The sequence below is a fragment of the Herpailurus yagouaroundi genome, unplaced genomic scaffold (assembly GCF_014898765.1).
Source record: "Herpailurus yagouaroundi ecotype Mexico unplaced genomic scaffold, PumYag 28, whole genome shotgun sequence".
NCBI classification, from domain to species: Eukaryota; Metazoa; Chordata; class Mammalia; order Carnivora; family Felidae; genus Herpailurus; species Herpailurus yagouaroundi.
In genome coordinates this window covers 157311981-157330618 of record NW_024412376.1, presented here as the reverse complement: position 1 = coordinate 157330618, position 18638 = coordinate 157311981, and the positions used below count along the sequence as shown (strand labels likewise).

Genomic DNA, 18638 nt, shown 5'->3' with positions numbered 1-18638 from the left:
ATTCCACTGTCATCCACCAGGAAATTTCCCAGGTCTCAAGAATAGAGCAGTGAACAACACAGAAACCCCTGTGCCTTAGGGAGCTTACACTAACAAGCAAAGCGGGGTGATTTATAGGGGAAGAGACCAGCGCTGGGGAGGAAAGGGCAAGTGTGCTGGGACAACTGAGGTGACATCGGGTGAACACTCAAAGGGGTTTAGGGAGTGACCTGTGAAGTCTATGTGACAGGAACATTTTAAATAAAACACACGTTTGTCCTCAGGTTAGAGAATCAGTGATCAATCGTTTCCTAATTGCAAAACACCGTTTTCTTCTTTCGGATTTGATAGTAGAAGAAGAAGTTCCCAATATCAGGTAAAAGCAAACAAATCTTTCGTTTCTTATAAAAATTACTTTTATTGTATTATATGAAAATTTTCACGTAAATAGAGAATTCTTATCCTTGCATGGTATGTGCTTGGGCCCGCAGTATTGCTGGGAACCAGTAAAACGTGATCGATGCCTAATGGTTACCTTAGTTGGGGGGGGGTTTGTTAAGTCGCATGAGATGCTCTCCATCATTGCCCAGTAGACACCATCTCACCTCCCCAGTCCACTTCACAGCCTTTGCCAGTTCCTTGCTGCCATCAGACCACGTCTGATGGCATGGCCCTCCCGCCCACGCTCCTGCCCTCCACCTCCCCACGTCACACTGCCCCTCACTCCCCCACACTAGACAGAGGGGGTGGCCGGGAACGAGCACTGCGGCCCCAGGTCGGGGGCTGGGGGGAGGCAGAGCTGCTATGTGTTTGGTGAGGGGACAGGGGCAACAGGGAACATGGAGATCTACGTCCAAGTTGGGGATTGGCTGCATTTGCTTGATTGATTTCCCTATTACTTAGAATAATCCTTACATGTTCTCAACTCAAAGTGGAAGCACAAAAGATGAAAAATAACGTTCTATACTGGTGGTCTTGTGTACCCCACTAACTTCCTGACCCTTTCTGTGATTAAATCTCTTGGTCTCCTAAAAAGGTGATTTCCTCTCATGCACTTCGTCTCCACCACCAAGCTGGGAAGGAGACAAAAAATGTCTATGCATGGCAGTCCCTTTCTTGGACTTGGCCTCCGTCCATGTACAGAAGGAAGGGCTGTACCCACACAAATTCATGCAAACCCTCCCTCTTCGTTCCAGGCCCAGAGTCCAGTCACTGTATTTTTTCAGTCATGAAACTTACACTCTAGAATAGATGATGATATTTCTTGCTGGTTTTCCATTTCATTTCTTTCTTTTTTCTTTTTCTGCTTTACTTTCTGCATTAAGTTCTGAAGGCTCAGGGTATGTTCTTTCTTCTTTTAATTTTGGTTTGTTCTTACTGTTAAACTAAGATGTTTCTATATTTAATGGTCCCAGCCGCCAAGATGTTCCCATGCTGACTCCTGGGAGGGCAGCCAAGTGTCCTGAGCAAAGGGGAGAAGTTTCGACAAAGGGAAAGGATGTGCCACGTTAGGACCCCCTGGCAAAGGTGTCCCTCTGAGGTCCCCAAGTTTGGGTTAGGTGGGTGTCCTGGCAGACTGATTAATAAGACAGGTTTCAGTGGCAAGAACATGAACCTTGAGGGCATTATGCTAAGTGAGATAAATCAGACAGAGAAAGACAAATACCATATGATCTCACTTCTATGTGGAATCTAAAGAAGCCAAACTCCTAAACACAGAGTAGAACGGTGGTTACCAGTGGCTAGGGGTTGGGAGAATTGGGGAGATGTTGCTGGAGGCCTACAGACTCGCAGCTGGTAGATAAAAAAGCTCCGGAGATCTCAGGCACAGCAGGCGAATATAGTCAGTACTGTATCATAAACTTCAAAGTTACTAAGTGTCGAGATCTTAACTGCTCTCCCCACAAAAAAGAAATGATAATTATGTGACGTTCTAGAGGTGTTAGCTAACACCACAGTGGCAGTCATATCCCAGTATCTAAATGTATCTATGCCTGAAATTTAGTCGTTCGTTCGATGTCAACTATATCTCAGTAAAAATAAATTAACAACACTAAAATGTAGACAACAAGTCACACACAGAAAAAGTTTTACGGTATCACTGTCCTCACACTCTCTCTCTTTTTTTTTTTTTTTTTTGGATGGGGGAAAGATAGCTATTTTTCATACCTTTACATTATGTTAACATGTGATGGGTCTGCTCTTGTTTTAAGTGAGTTAGAGATAAATATATGTAAGTATTTTTAAAAGAGGAAGAAGCTGGCTGTTTAGTCAGAGTGACCAGAGTTGGAACCCCAGTTCTCCCCCTGGGAGCCTTCAGCAAATCCTGTCACCTCCCAGACACCTGTCACCTGTCACCTCCCAGAAGCCTCCAGTTACTTCATATGAGAACTGGGGTAAAGGTTCTACTTGTCAGGATTAGAAATATTCTGCGTATGGCACCTCGCACTCTGCTTGATCATAGAAGGTGCTGGTAAGCAGCAGTCGCTCTGTGAGACACAAGATCCTGGGAACAAGCAGGAGCCCCTCGGGAGCCATCCCCCCCACCCAACTCCAAGGCTGGCATGTGCCCCTTGGAAAGAGGCCGCTGGTCAACCAGGGGAGGCAGAGAAGCGAGAGCCGGCTCTGTGCAGCTGGCCTTGTCCCCTGGCGCTGGGCACGGTAATGTCAGCTTGCGGGTACAAAGTCACCTCTGTGCTTCTGTTCAGCCTCCGGGCCAGCATAGAATTACCTGCTTCGTGGCCCTTTCTCCCACCACGATTCCCCGACAGTGCTTGTGTCCTCCCGGAAGTGTTTACGGGATTCTGCCTCAGTGAGAGGGAAGGGATGAGGGGGATCCTCCTGCCCTTGCCCTTCCACTGCCATCGTGCCACGCTCATCTTCCCAGCAGCCACCATTTCAGGGCATCCAGCAAGTGCTAGACCAGGGCAGGGGTGCTCTGCATACACCCCCTCACTTTATCCTCTCTGCAACCCCAGAAGGGAGGTGTGATTATCCCCATTTTACAGATGACGAAACAGAGACGTAAAGAGGTGAGGAAATTTGCCCAAGGTCAAAGAGCAGACCCAGGAGTCCCCCCGGGAAGCGCCCTGGGGCTCAGGAGAGGGAGCACCCCTTCCTGCTGTGTGGCTGGGCCCCTGGGGCAAGGAGATGAGGAGAGCACCTGCACACTTGAGGGGGAGGGACCCGAGAGGAGCAAGGCAGAGCACGAGGCGGGAGGGGCCCGAGCACACTTTTCTTCCTCTGATCGGTAGCAGCTGAAACCTGTCTTAGTGATCCACCCCAGAGGCTCTCCCCGGTCTCGGGAGAATTCCTTGGCGCTTTCCACCCTCCTTAAACAGACAAAAGAGTTTTTCAGGGGCCTTTGAGGGGCCTAGGGGGAGATTTGGGAAGCTGTCTCACAACTTTCCAGATCTTTCTTTTCCTTAGAGTCCTAATCCTGTTCTGTAATCATTAGCATTTTGGGGCTAAGCCTTTTCAAGCTGGCAGAACAAAAGCGACCACTGAGGCCAAGGAGAAAAGGCCGGAAGAAGGTGACGGCCCAGAACCTGTCCGACGGAGACATAAAGGTGCTGGTGAACATTATCCGGGCTTATGACATTCCTGTGAGGAAGCCGACAGCAAGGTGAGAGCCGTCCAGACAGCCCTGGGATGGAGAGGACAGGGTCCCCGCCGAGTGGTTCACTTCTCTATAGCACGTCCGCTCCCACCTTTAACGCAGTCGCTGTTCTGTCCAGGGATGGGGGGAGGTCTTCCGGAAGCCAAAGCCCTGTCGGTTGCAAGTCATAGACCAACTCAGTCAATTTAGGCTCAAGAGGGGATTTATTGTGTCTCAAAGAACTCAAGGTTAAGAGGCACAGCTGGGGGCGCCTGGGTGGCTCAGTCTGTTAAGCGTCCGACTTCAGCTCAGGTCATGATCTCAGTCTGTAAGTTTGAGCCCCGCATCAGACTCTGTGCTGACAGCTCAGAGCCTGGAGCCTGCTTCGGATTCTGTGTCTCGTTCTCTCTCTGCCCCTCCCGTGCTCATACTCTGTCTCCCTCTGTCTCAAAAATAAATAAAAAACATTGAAAGAAATTTTTTTTTAAAAAGAGACACAGTGGACCGTAAAGATTGGGGTGGCTCTTCTGAGGCCCCGTGGTCTCTGTTGCTCACTTCCTTCTGTGGGTTTGCTTTATTCTTCTCCCTGTGAGGGAAGCCATCCATTCAGCCAGGGTACCGTCCACAAGCATCAGCTTCTCAGGAGAGAAGCTGAGGGTTCTAACTTGTGTCAGGTGTTGACCCATGGTCTAATCACCTATATAACCAGAGAGGCAGGGTCCCCAGGCCCAGCCCTGAAGGTGGGGAACAGTTCTCAGAGAAGCAGGTGTGAGCAGGGCAGATACCCGAAAGGTGTTATGTCCTAGGTTCTGAACATACACCCTCTGAGCATAAAAATGTGACTTCCCCTTAATCTGCTCTGAGAAATGAGGGATGCCTGCTGTGTTCCACGACACTGGGGCACAGGGCAACCCCTCAACCAGAGTAAGGTGAGCCTGAGTTTCTTATCCCCTTAGAGAACAGAGATGAGCAAGATTTAAAAAAAGAAAGAGTGGCTCCGGAGCTCGGGGGGTTAGAGCACTGGTCTCGTGAAGTAAGAAGGAGCCAGAATTAAGACTTGGATCTGCCGATGCACCTGCCAGTGTAAGGAGGGAGGCTGCGCTTTCTTGCCCATTCGTCGGGTTCCAGACATTACGCTAAGCCTCTTTCGTGTGTATTATGTCACTTGCTTCTCGCTACGATTGCTGTCTCCATTTTAAGACAGGGCAAATGTCTGGGTGGCTTGTCCAAGGTCATCGAGCTCGGTCTGATCCACAGAACACCGTTCTGGCCTGTGGCATTTTCTTTCCTCCCCAGGGTCTTCCCGTGAAATTGATCCCCCATCCAGTCTTTTGCCCTATTGTTTTACTAAGTCTTCCACCCGTCACAGAACATCTGACGTCACCCACTGTTCCCAGCATTTGGTCACTAGTAAGTGTACATTCAAGCTCTTGAATCTCTGAGGAGCCACAGCCCAACCCCTTCACCTTGATTATGTCACAGCTCAACCGTGGGGAGTAAAGCTGTCTTTTAAAATAACGTACAGGTGTTTCTCTTATCTTTGTCTCTATAGAATTTTTTTTTTTTAATTTTCTTAAGTTTCTTTATCTGAGAGAAAGAGAGAGAGGGCAGGGGAGAGGCAGCGCAGAGCCTGACACAGGGGCTTGAACTCAGAAACCGTGAGATCGTGACCCGAGCCGGAACCAAGAGTCAGACAAATAACTGACTAAGCCACCCAGGCGCCCCTCTACAGAATACCTTTTAAGTGTTAAACCGTTTCATTCAAATTACAAGGAAGCTTAGTTGATCCTCTGTGCTCTACATTTCAGTGTAGGCTCATCCAGACAGCTTAGATATCAACTCGTGCATGAAGCCCACCTGAACCTTGACCCTCTACCCTTGCATCCAACTGAATAGGATTTTTTCTTCTTCATCCCCCTCTCTGTACTCTGATGGCTCGTGCCCATCCCGATGGGCTAATGTGTATCCCACTGTATTGTGATTATTTCTTTACGTGTCTACCGGCCATTTTAGTTGGAGCCGCAGTGTGTCTGATTTGTCTTTGCAGCTCCAGAGTCCAACACAGGGCCTAAAATACAGTGGGCACTTCACAGATGTTTCTGTAATGCTGTAATCGATGGCGTTCCAGAAAGAAAAAGGGTTTCTCTGGCAGCTGTTGTGTTAAATAGTCTACTCTTATTGTCTCATGGTTTGTCCGAAACTCTTATCTGGGAAAAGGTTAGACAGTTTGGTAGAAAGAGACAATTTCTACTTTGCCTGGTAATGAATATGAAATACTTGGTAAGTCATAAGCTTCAGTACAAATATGCAGGTGTGTTGTTAGGATGAGGGGAGTGGTGGCTGGGAGAGACCCTCCAGAGGTGACCTTCGTTTCTTTTTGTTAAGAATCCCAAAAGGGATGGGGCGCCTGGGTGGCTCAGTCGGTTAAGCGCCAGACTTTGGCTCAGGTCACAACCTCACAGTTCGTGGGTTCGAGCCCTGTGTCAGGCTCTGTGCTGACAACTCGGAGCCTGGAGCCTGCTTCAGATTCTGTGTCCCCCTCTCTCTCTGCCCCTTCTTGGCCCACACTCTGTCTCTCAAAAGTAAATAAACATTAAAAAAAAATAAAAAAAAAGAATCCCCAAAGGGAAAGAGGGCAAGACCCATAGATCCTAACTCTAGCTAGGAATCTCTGAGTGTCTCTTTCCCAGAGAGGCATAGCAGGGCCTGGAGAGAGGGTCTTACTGAGGATAGGTAGCTCGAGGTTACTGGAGAGCGCAGGGTCACAGAGAATGCAGTGGGAGGGGAACTGGACGAGATGGGGCAGACTGGCCAGGGAGCTGAAGATTCGGCCACTCAGTTCCCAGAGGAACTGAGGCTCTCTCTTGTTGGGGGACAGATTCCTCACTAGGGCACCCCCTGGGAGAGGAGTGGGTGGAGAGGACCCTTTTCTCCTTTCCAGCCAAACATGCAGGCCTAGCGGTGGAAGAAGCTTTCTGAGGTGTCAACAAACTTAAGAAAATGTCTGTCACCAGAGCCATAGGTCTTCAGAGAAGCCACCTTGCTGAGTGTCTCATTAGACCTTTCTTGTCATTAATTTCTGTCACACATTTTCCCTCCTAGCAAATTCCAGCAGCCATCAAGGTCTTCAAGGACTTTCAGCGAAAAGCATGCTGCCTCCCCAACCACACACAGCCCAACCCACAGTGCTGACTACCCCCTCGGCCAGGTGAAATACCTCAATTCTGGGTTTCTGCTTAGAAGCTTGCCCCTTAATAATTGCCTACAAACTTTATCATCTCTTTTCCGCTTCATTTTCTTTGGAAACATACTCTTTGGTAAACATATTCTACCTCTGCTAAGAACAAAATAATTCAGCTAATTGTTCTAGACTCTCATGATCCGCTCTTGTGTTTAAGGTTTTAGTACGTCCTTTTGTAGAAGTTTCTTTTCAACGAACGATTTGCCATACAACTACAGCTGAAGGACCAAACCCCAGCTGGAATGAAGAACTTGAACTTCCATTTAGGTGAGCATATTTTCTTCTTTAGGGAACTATAGGATATTTTGAAGAAATGTGAGTAAAATGGAGCCCCGGGGGGAAAAGGCCACAGTGAAAGGTTCTACAGGAGCCTGACACTGAGTCCCATTCTGTTGCTCTTGTACCACAGGGGACTCCGACCAAGACTAAAATGGGAAAATGTCCAACTTTTGAAACTCGGGTTCATTGTTGGGACACGCCCATGCCTCTCCAGGCTCTGGCTTTTTGTAGCCCTAAGTTTCCCATTCCCTTGACCCCCTGGCCCCTACACTGCTTTTCCTTTGTTCCTCGTCTCCCTGACTCTGGAAGCTTCAAATAACCTCTCTAGTCTGGCACTCCCTATTTTCCATAATTACGCTTTCTTCCTCGCCAGAAATAACACATAGGGATTTGAAACTTTAATTAAATGATTTTAGATATTTAAAAGACTCCTTATTTCAGACCTTGACGCTTCCTTAGAAATTACCATTCTACTTTTACAGCAATCAAAACCCACAGGTGGAAGTACCATAGAGACAGAGCAAGGCTTAGAGCCAGTTCGGTCAGAAGAGAGGGACACGCACCACTATTATGCATAGGAGAAGCATAAAGAATGAGAAAACGCAAAGGCAAAATGCTTGACAAAATACGCGCAGTGGCCCGGTCTTGAGCCGTGCCACAGAGCAGCCAGCTTGGGCCAGGCCCGGACTCAGAGCAGCGACAGTACAGGAGAGGAACCTCGTGCCTGCATTGCGTTTGGTTATCTGTGGGGAAAGTGAGTGGGAGGCAGGGACCATTCAACCGGCCATATGACACTAGGAGGTCTATGACTGGGGAATGGTCTGCCAGAGAAGCATCTTCTACAGCCCAGTTGCTTAGGAAATCTGCATCCCGGCACGGGTGCCAGCCGGAGACTTTGAACGTAGCCTGTCCCCCGAGCCAACCCAACTGTGGCCAGCTGGCTCCTGGCAGAGCTCACCACGCAGGTTGGGGGGGTGACGGGAGACTCGACGGGACAAGCCAGCAGATGGGGGGGCAGGGGGTGGTATCTCTCTGCGCGGGGCCTCTAGTCTAGTGCCCCTTCCACTCGAGTATAGGGATTATGTTATCGCATCCCAGGATAAAGAGAAATATTCGAGGTGAAGTCACGGCTTTTAATCCTCATATCTATGCTCATATTTGGGTATTTTTCACACTGTGAGATCTGAGTGCTCGTTGCTTCCGTTTTGCCCATGTTCATAGTCCCGGGTCACGTGTCCCCATTCGCAGGGCTCCCAATGGAGACTACAGCACAAGCAGTTTGCAGTCAGTGAAAGATGACGTGTTCATTAACATTTTTGATGAAGTGCTCTATGATGTCCTCGAGGTGAGTTCACAGTGTTGAGGAGGACGTCTGCACTCATTTTCATGCCCTCCACTCATTGTAGGTCCCTAACTCATTTCCCATCTCTGTGGCGTTTGAAATGTTTGAAACTTGACATGTATAAATGGGTAAAGGAAAAGGGAGGGAGGGAACTAGCTTTCTTATTTTCAGCTGAGTGTCCGCTACCTTCCAGAAATTGCACTGGGTGCCTAGCATACATGGTCTTAATTCTAGAATAACTTTGTGAAGTAGACTGTTAAATCTCCAATATAGCGGGGCGCCTGGGTGGCTCAGTCGGTTAAGTTATCGATTCTTGATCTCAGGGTCTTGAGTTCAAGCCCCACAGTGGGCTCTGTGCTGGGCGTGAAGCCTACTTTAAAAAAAAAAAATTAGTAATGGGGAAACTGAGGTTCAGAAGGGCTAAGTGACATCGTTAGGGTCACTAAACGATTAAGTGACTGAAGCAGAATGTGACTTAGGGCTGCCTAACCTGGCTCACGTAGTTTCAGCTAAACCCCCGCTACCTTCCTGTGGCCACGTTATTCAAATGTGAGGCTGAAGTTCTTAAACAATTGCTGCCTCCCACCTTCCTTCAGGATGACCGTGAAAGAGGAAGTGGAATCCACACCCGTATTGAGAGACACTGGTTGGGATGCGTGAAGATTCCATTTAGCACGATATATTTCCAAGCCAAGGTAAGCACCGAAACCAGAACTCCATGGGAGTGGGGAATGGCTGTGCCCATTTTTCCTATTACAGCTTTCTTGGCAGGTCTGTGCCCTCCACACTGAGGGAGCCTATATGCAAGTCGTCAGAAAGATAAAACGCCGCCGATCTTCTGTCATATTTGCGTGGCTTATTAAACATCGATCTCCCTTGGAGGCAGTAGTTAATGTAGGGCTGTTCCAATCTGAGGATTTTTCTGTCATTTAAATAGAAGTGAGGCAGAAGGTGGGACAAAGTGGAAACTTGTCAAAATGACAAAAGTGGAGTGGATGGACGCCAGAAACGAACTTGAAGGGAACAAGCAGGACAGTGATAGTCCATTGAATCAAGTGCATTCTATTAATGTTTCTAGAGTCCTCGCTATTTCAAACATGAAAAATGGTTAGCACAATCTCATTCAGCTGAGACGCTCTTCTTCAGAGTCTAATGATTTTGCTTAAGGGGACCCATTAGGTTAACAACTTCTTGAATGATTTAGTAGCTCCAATCTGGGACAGTGAAAGATTCTGAAATGGCTTTAATATCCTGGTATTAAATCCATGGCAACAGGAGGCTTTGAGCCGCAAGACTGTAGCTAATCTCACACGGCGACAGAGGGAACGGTTTAATTCCACACGTGGCGACCACACAGAGCAAGTGTCGCCTGGGCCACACAGTCTCCAGCAAGCCTGGGGCTTGGATGGGTTGGAATCTCCGAGATAATTGGAATTGCAGTTCTCCCCCTAGACAAAGGGACAGTCTACAGGTGACGCTTCAGTGATGTGCTGGCCAAAACATTTTCGTGTCCCTCTTTGAATAGATTTTAAATGGAAACAAAAAAATTAAGAGCGCATCAGTTTGTAAACGAAAGTGCCATGTTATCCGGCAATGCTGAATTTCACACCTGGAAGGGTACTCGGAGGTAACTGCTCCAAATCCCTTCTGGATAAATGAATCTCCTTTACTGCATTCTGGTAATACCTATACTCTGTTTGAGTGCCCCTAGAAACGGGGAACTCACGACTTCATGAGGCAACTTGCTCTCTTTGCCATAGCTCTCTGTTACAGATTTCTTCCCTGAACTGTGCCATAATCTGTGCATCCCTATCCGTAGGTCCTGGTTTGGAGCTACACATAACAAGTAGAATCCTGACTCACTAATAATAGTAGGAATAACTATACTTGTCACATATTACATGCCATTACCTGCTAGTCTGTATGTCACCTCATTTAATCTCACAACAACCCAGTAGGCTTTACTGTCGCCATTTTACAGATGATGAAACAAGCCACACGAGGTGAAGTCACTACTCAAATCCCAAAGCTTACAGGATTCACTTTTACCAACTTCCCACAATGCTCACATTGCTTATCCCTGGGGAATGAGATTGGTAGAGGGAGAGAGAACGATTCAATGTTTGGGCTTATCCATTTCAATGTTACTTCTGAGAGTGATGTTATTACATTTGTCATTTAAGTTTTCTCTGACTCCAAAGCTTGTACCCTTATGTGTACCTGCAGGGGACATTTGGCAGTATCTGGAGACATGACTGGTTGTCACAGCTAGTGGGGGAGCCATTGCCATCTTGTCTGTGGAGGTCAGGGATGCTGCCAACCCCCCACGATGCAAGGACAGTCCCCCCCACAGACAGTCAGGCCCCAAATATCAACTGTGCCCATGTTGAGAAACCCAGTCTGAAGTCCTTGCACCAAGTATTTGGAGATAGTGCCCATTGCTTCCTGGGTCATCAGATGTGCTCCGTTCTTTCAGGTGCACTTTGTATGGCTTGTTTTTGTATCCTTGTCCCTGTACTCTCTTCACCTGCCTGGGTGCAGGATTCAGGGGAAAGCACCGACATAAGGAGGAAAATAAACAACAGCTCACTTAATTCCTCGCTGGAAGGCATAGTTACTGAAAGTTGAACTCCTTTCTCTATTTCTTCTGAGACATAAATGCCGCTAAAGACTGAAATGAAAACCGGATTCTCCGTAAGTCGGTGAATTTCAAGTTCCAGCCCTGAATAGTTGTGTAGCCCTAGACAGTCTTTAATAAACTTATTGTTGGGCTGGCTAGGCCAAAATGAAAAGTCCTGTCTTTTGGAACCTCCACAGAAGCCAGGTCAATTTACGTGAGTGGCTTGTAATGCATTAAGCCCACATGTATCGAGCACCTGCTGGGTACACAAAGCGCTGCTCTACGTTGGGAAAGGGTGATAGAATCGTGGGTGAACTATAATCCTATTCATGGAGAGAAATCTAGTATCTGGAACAAAGTGATAGATGTGCATACAACTATAAGGTCTGCAGAATGTGTCATGGTAATAGCAGAAGAAACAAATTCGATGTGAGGCTGCTAGTGATTACAAAATAATTCACAAAGGAGATAACATCTGGCCTGAGCCTAGAAAATAGAATTAATACTCTGAAAGGGGGGATGAAAAGCTGGGGCATTCCAGAAAAAGGGAATAGCTTCTGGCCAACGCTTACTGAGCACTGAGCATACGCCAGGCATTTTTCTTAGTATTTTACGTCTGCTCATTCCGCACACGTAACCACCCTACAAATGGGTACTATTATTGTCTCTATAAATGCACAAGCTGGGACACTTGGAGTGTAATCCAGGATTGGAACCCAGGTGACATACTGTCACATCAACCTGAGTAGCTGGTACGTGCTCTGCTGAACGGGAAGAGGCAGGGATGTAGACAGAGCTCAGGGCGACATGCCCAGAAGATTAGGGTGAGCCTCGAATGCCAGTCTGAGCAGTCTTTGTTAGATTCATCGGACAGCGAGGAGTTGACACTTGCCTTTGAACTTGGGTTGGAAAACCACCAGGGTGTTTACCAAGTCATGTGTTGTTCACAGATCGATGGGACATTTAAAATAGACATTCCCCCCGTTCTCCTGGGCTACAGTAAGGAACGGAGCATGATTATCGAGCGGGGTTTTGACTCCGTGCGAAGCCTGAGTGAAGACTCCTACATCACCCTGTTTATCACCATGGAGCCTCAGCTGGTTCCCGGGGAGTCGGTTCGAGAAAAGGTAACCCTGCTTTAGAATCGCATGTCTGATGTTCATGAGACACGAGGAATGCTTGCTATGCTTTTATAAACGCAGAAGCCATGGCCCAAGCAGAGGTCTCCTTGCCAAAGTTTCCGTTCACTACCCTTTCGGTCTGGACAAAATGAGGGGAGATTGTGGATTCGTGTTTCCATTGAGCTGATCATTAGATTGATCAACAACTTAAAATTTCAGGCAACTGTAACACATGCTCCAGGTGTAGAAGAATTTTCTTAAAGGAAGAAAAAAAGCAGACTACTCTTTTATCTTGACATTTATTGGCAAGCGTGCCGAAATACATTTCCACGTCTGACCTCACATCCCTGGTTGTCCTGTGTGTTGAATCAATTTATAGCATCGTAAGGCTAGGCGACCTTCAGGGGTCACCTCATTTCAGTGCCTTCAGATACTGTAGAGCACAAATATTCTAATTCTGGATGGCTCTAGAACAAAGAGTTTCCAGAACTTCCATTTGTTAGCGACTATTTACCAACCCTCATAGCTGGGAGACACTTTCTTAATATAACTTGCTTCTGCAGCACTGATGTGTACTGTCCTCATTGGTTTGGGGAGAAAGTTACTGATCATGACCTCTTAATACCATAATACAGGGGCGCCTGGGTGGCGCAGTCGGTTAAGCGTCCGACTTCAGCCAGGTCACGATCTCGCGGTCCGTGAGTTCGAGCCCCGCATCAGGCTCTGGGCTGATGGCTCAGAGCCTGGAGCCTGTTTCTGATTCTGTGTCTCCCTCTCTCTCTGCCCCTCCCCCGTTCATGCTCTGTCACTCTCTGTCCCAAAAATAAATAAACGTTGAAAAAAAAAATTAAAAAAAAAAATACCATAATACAATAACCACCACCACCACCACCATCATGTACTGAGTTTTTACTCTGTCCTCGGCCCCGTGTCGGATAGTTGACGCACATTCTCTCTTAATACTCACAACTGCAGTGTATGGTGGGGTCTCGGATTGAGACATGAGGAAAGTGAGGCTCAACCCTCCAAATTCACCCAGGCAGGAAATGCATTTATCAATTAAATGTCTGTCTGACTCAAAATCGTATACATTCAACAAATATTTACTGCTGATGTGACAAGCATTTTTCAGGTACTGGGAATACAGCAGCCTAGAAAAGCAGATAAAAATTCCACAGAGCTCACGTTCATGTGTAAGCCCAGCATGTTCCCTCCTAAACTAACCTGCATGGATTCTCATGATGATTCTTTTGTTTATCCGTTGTAATCAACGCTCAGATGGAGAATGGGGAAATGGGCACATTCCTCTGTTTCTTTTTCAGCACTACAGTCTGGTTCACAGAGACACATACTATTACTATTCCCCTTTGCAACGATTATTGGAAAAATAAATCTACGGAAATTCAAATTAATCTTACATGCTAGCCTCTGTCACTAAAGCTGTGACAAATATGGTCTCTAGAAAACATGCCAGATAGGAATGCAAGCTGGTACAGCCACTCTGGAAAACAGTGTGGAGGTTCCTCAAAAAACTAAAAGTAGAACTACCCTACCACCCAGCAATTGCACTACTGGGTATTTATCCATGGGGTACAGGTGTGCTGTTTTGAAGGGACACATGCACCCCCATGTTTATAGCAGCACTATCAATAATAGCCAAAGTATGGAAAGAGCCCAAATGTCCATCGATGGATGAATGGATAAAGATGTGGTATATATGTACAATGGAGTATTACTCAGCAATCAAAAAGGATGAAATCTTGCCATTTGCAACTACATGGATGGAACCGGAGGGTATTTTGCTAAGCGAAATTAGTCAGAGAAAGACAAATATCATATGACTTCACTCATATGAGGACTTTAACAGACAAAACAGATGAACATAAGGGAAGGGAAATAAAGATAATATAAAAACAGGGAGGGGGACAATGCATAAGAGACTCATAAATATGGAGAACAAACAGAGGGTTACTGGAGGGGTTGTGGGAAGGGGGATGGGCTGAATGGGTAAGGGGCACTAAGGAATCTACTCCTGAAATCATTGTTGCACTAGATGCTAACTGATTTGGATATAAATTTTTTTAAATTAAATTTAAAAAAAAGAAAGAAAACATGCCAGAATATATGCATTTCAAAATATTTCTAGGAAGTGAAACGTATATTCTGGATGGTTTTCTTTATGTGTAAACTCAAGATAAAAGCCAACAAGCATGTTTACACAGAAAAATGCTCCCAGACAAAAAGATGATCTTGCTATTTCCATGTATTCTTAACAGAGGAAAAAGCACCCCATCTGGAGGTGAGCTTCCAAAACCCGGGAAAGCAGTCTGTCTGCTTTCAGCTGAGGTTCTCAGCTGTGGTTTCAGCTGAGAGGCTGAAAACCAGAGGCTTCTTAGCACCCGACGCCCTTCGGGGCACTAACCCCCTATCATGGTTCTGAGCTCCGAGACAGGACGCCCTCCCTGAGTCCCGAAACCTTCCCGCCTCCGGCCAGGTAACGAGGCTGTCTGCTGCTGCCTTCAGTGGCATTTCACTGCCCCTCTGTGGCTGTGCGGAGCATTTCTCTTATGCCTCTGAAATGAGGGCTTAAGAATCCCCGTTGGAGGACAGGTTCTTTGCTGCTATTTGATAAGGAAGGCATGTGGACTGATGCCCCCTGATGTCCTAAACACACAGTGGCGGAAAACACTACTCAGTGATTTCCCCTGCAGATTATTCGGGAAAGAGAAGTTCTCGCCTGAAGATAATAGAGGCCAGAACCTTGAATTGTTTTTCCACTTGCCAGCAACTTCCAGGGATTAGGAGACTGGAGTCTCCCCTCCGTCATCCCACAGGGAACCGTTCCATAGGACTTCTTAGAGGGATTTACTCATGGAATTTTCTTAAGATGCGGTAGCAACTCCTCAAACTCCTACTGTAACTTTACATTGTCTTGATAAAAGTTAAGTTTTTAAAAGTAGATTTTTTTGTTAATAAAGTCTTCCTCTCATTTCTTTCTCCTTTCTTGCCTCTGATAGATGAGTGACGTACTTAAAAAGGTATACCAAGCATTTTGTTTTACATTTGTTGGTCCGTAGTTCTAAGGCTTCTAATTAGCTGCTTTTTGTCTGCTGCCACTTTGTGGAAGCTGCTGGATACTAGTGTATGTGTGGTCCCTTGGCAACGAACCACAGATGTCTGAAGTTCCGTGAAGAATGTCCAGCCTTGTCTTTCGGCCCGTTTCGTTTGGTCAGAAAGATTCTTATTTAGCCTGGAATGTAGGAAAAGTCATGGGTGTGAATGTCACCTCCATGCTGGGCACTATCTCCAGTTTCCAAGCCTATGAAATCCATGAGATGCTTCTTGCCGAGACGGCTGCAGCCCTGACGGTGATTTGTCATGGGTGGAGCTGTCTCAGTGTGGCTATTCAAGAGGATAACCACGCTTAAGTTTCAGTAAACACTGACACGAACCTACAGGTCAAAAAAATAGAGCCAGTCAAGAAACTTCCAGGTTTCATTTTGAATCAAATACTGAATTTGTCAGTCCTTGATTTGTTTCATAATAAACCAACCCAAATTCTTTTGGCACTGAGCATTCCCTTGGTACTTCTTAGATCACTAATAAAATGGCATACTCCTCCTTAAATCATTGTTTCGCTCCATTAAATGGCATCCTGGTGGCCGAAGCAAGTATCAATGACCATTAAGAGATACTTATTTAAATGCATACCTCGTGTATGCTCTGTGCAGAGAGGAACACAAAATGATTCAAACACGGGCCCTGCTCTCACAAAGCACTAGTTACATAGTCAAAACACACAACAGCACGTCCAGCTCCAAGTGGTAGAAAAAGGTTTCGGGGTGCCTGGATGTCTCTGTCGGTTAAGCGTCCAACTTTGGCTCAGGTCATGATCTCGAGGTCCGTGGGTTCGAGCCCCACGTCTGACAGCTGCCTGTGCTGACAGCTCAGAGCCTGGAGCCTGCTTTGGATTCTGTGTCTCCCTCTCTCTCTGCCCCTCCCCCACTCACACTATTTGTCTGTCTCTCTCAAAAACAAACATTTAAAAAAATTTTTTCAAAGAAAAGAAAAAGGTTTCGACACAGTTTTTTAAACTGGGAAGGCCAATAATCAGTACTGATTCCAGGTTTCTGTTGCTCTTTCTGGGCAATGCTTATTTGGCCTCTTAAGTATTCCTCTAGCACCTGTGTATTTAGAATCTCTGGGCAAGTATCTTAAGTACCGGATTGCTTATTAATGCATTCCTCTAGACTAGAAGTTGCTTGAGGGTACTGGTTCATATTCATTTATCTACAGTGCCTGGAACCTTTTAGATTCTCAGCAAATATTTTCCAAATAGTTGGGTAAGTAAATGAATGAGTTTAAAGGAAACCGAGTTGAATTCCACTGGGTGCTTTGTTTCATACCACCCTTGTTTCGTAATTTTTCATCTTTGTAAAGTTACAATGATTTCTGGCATGACAATTCTGTCCTAGGAGTCTGTGACACGCCCATGCCAAAGTCTCAGAAGCTGGCCTTTTTCATTTGTTTATATATCCATCATAACCATACATTGGGCAGCTCCCACTATGCTCAGTGGTAGGTGGTACCAGATCAATCTGTGTCAGATGTTCGGATTCGGATGTCGGGGACACCTCGTGAGAGTATATAGGAGGCATCTGGAAACGTCTCCATCCTACATCCTACCTAACCCCCACAACCACTACCCCAATTTTTCGGGATACAGAAATCAAATTAGAAATTGGAGCCACAGTCTAGCTCCAGTGTAACAGAAGTCAAGAATAATTAGGATAGCCTGGATTCTATCTCAAGTCAGAAAAAAGTCACGTGTTGTCTTCCCATTCATTCACTCGAAAATATTTGTTACACGCCTCCTATAGGCATTATGTGCCAGGTAGTATCCTTGGTACTGGAGATAAAAAAAAAAAAAGATCGAGGGGCACCTGGGTGGCTTAGTCAGTTAAGCGTCCGACTTCAGCTCAGGTCACAATCTCGCAGTTTGTGGGTTCGAGCTGCACGTTGGGCTCTGTGCAGACATCTCGGAACCTGGAGCCTGCTTCAGATTGTGTGTCTCCCTCTCTCTCTGCCCTCCCATGCTCATGCTCTGCCTCTCTCTGTCTCTCAGTAATAAATAAACATTAAAAAATTAAAAAAAAATAAGATAGAAACAAAATCTTTGACTTCACGAATCTTATTCTATGGGGGAGACAGAGTAAACATATCAGTGGTTTTGAATGCTAATAATAATAATAATAATAATAAAGCAGAGTAAGAGAAGGATAGCTGGGTGCATTTCCATTCTCAAAACAAACAGATTTTCAAGCACTGCCTAGAATCTAAATCCTACTTAAAAATTAACTTTCCTAATAAAATTTTATTTGAGTTTGTCCTGAAACACTGCAGAATATAAGCAACCATGCATATGTTTTTATACTAAGCAACAGAAATCTTGTAAAAACATTTAAATATCTGCTTTTGGCAAGCTATTTTTTAGTAATCGCTTTAGGGGAAAAATTACAACATGTGTCTAAGGCAACTAGAATTTGTTCTGTTTCATCTGCTTTAAGTTACTACTAAAAGTCTGGGAATTGGTAGCTCATCTTGGATCAGAGAACCACTTAAGATAAATATGATACACTTGATGCTAGTTCTGCTTCTTTTTTTCCCTGAGACCCATTACTATTCTGTATTACATTCATTATGGATTTAACATTTTTTAACACATCAGTATATATCTGTCGATTTGTTGTGCATTTAACATGAGTTGCTCGAGCTTTGCATTTGAGACGTTAGATTACTGAGCCCCTCTCCCCTCTAAAACCAATGTCAAAATACATATAAAGCTACTGCTTGTTCTCATCAATCAGAATTAGTACATCAGTTTACATTTTATAGGCTGTTCTAGTTTTCGTAGGGCTGCTTGCCTGTTGACTACTTTCTTTCAGTCCTGTTCAATATATTTTAAGTATTTAATGAATCCATCTAATTTTTAGATTATAAATATAATTAAATAAAGCCCTAGGGACACCAGGGCATGACGCTATTGTAAGGGGGTCACATAATTGTAGTTCCTGAAGCATACATGTAGTTCCTGTTAACTGTAAGATCTCAACAAATCCTACTGTTGTCTCCGGTAATCATATGTAAACTCCATGGAGTCTTTGTTTGTGAAGTTTGATTCTCAGGAAGACGAGAAATTGCTACAAGCAACGGAGAAGTTTCAAGCTGAATGTGCCTTAAAGTTTCCACATCGTCAATGCCTCACGACAGTGACTGACATAAGTGGAAAAACCGTCTTTATCACTCGTTACCTCAAGCCATTAAACCCTCCACAGGAGCTCTTGGAGGCCTGCCCCAACAACCCACAAGCAACGGCAGTGAGTATTCCATGGCCAATTAGGGCTGCTGCTAAAAATATGTTAAATTTTCAATATATTGCCCTATAACGACCATATTTT

General features: G+C 45.6%; 1 protein-coding gene across 12 annotated transcripts in view; it reads left to right on the top strand.

Moving 5' to 3' along the window:
- The window catches only part of CC2D2A (coiled-coil and C2 domain containing 2A), a 148706-nt gene that overhangs the window by 103913 nt on the left and 26155 nt on the right, over nt 1-18638 (top strand). For 6 of the 12 annotated variants that reach the window (XM_040487614.1, XM_040487639.1, XM_040487624.1 and 3 more), the window contains 10 exons: nt 264-355; nt 1305-1319; nt 3437-3604; nt 6680-6785; nt 6976-7085; nt 8346-8442; nt 9036-9134; nt 12010-12186; nt 15198-15218; nt 18354-18557. In XM_040487614.1, coding sequence (XP_040343548.1) covers nt 264-355; nt 1305-1319; nt 3437-3604; nt 6680-6785; nt 6976-7085; nt 8346-8442; nt 9036-9134; nt 12010-12186; nt 15198-15218; nt 18354-18557 — 1089 coding nt within the window. The remainder of the gene's footprint in view (nt 1-263; nt 356-1304; nt 1320-3436; nt 3605-6679; nt 6786-6975; nt 7086-8345; nt 8443-9035; nt 9135-12009; nt 12187-15197; nt 15219-18353; nt 18558-18638) is intronic. The other 6 variants (XM_040487652.1, XM_040487646.1, XM_040487675.1 and 3 more) reach the window with 4 other exon arrangements.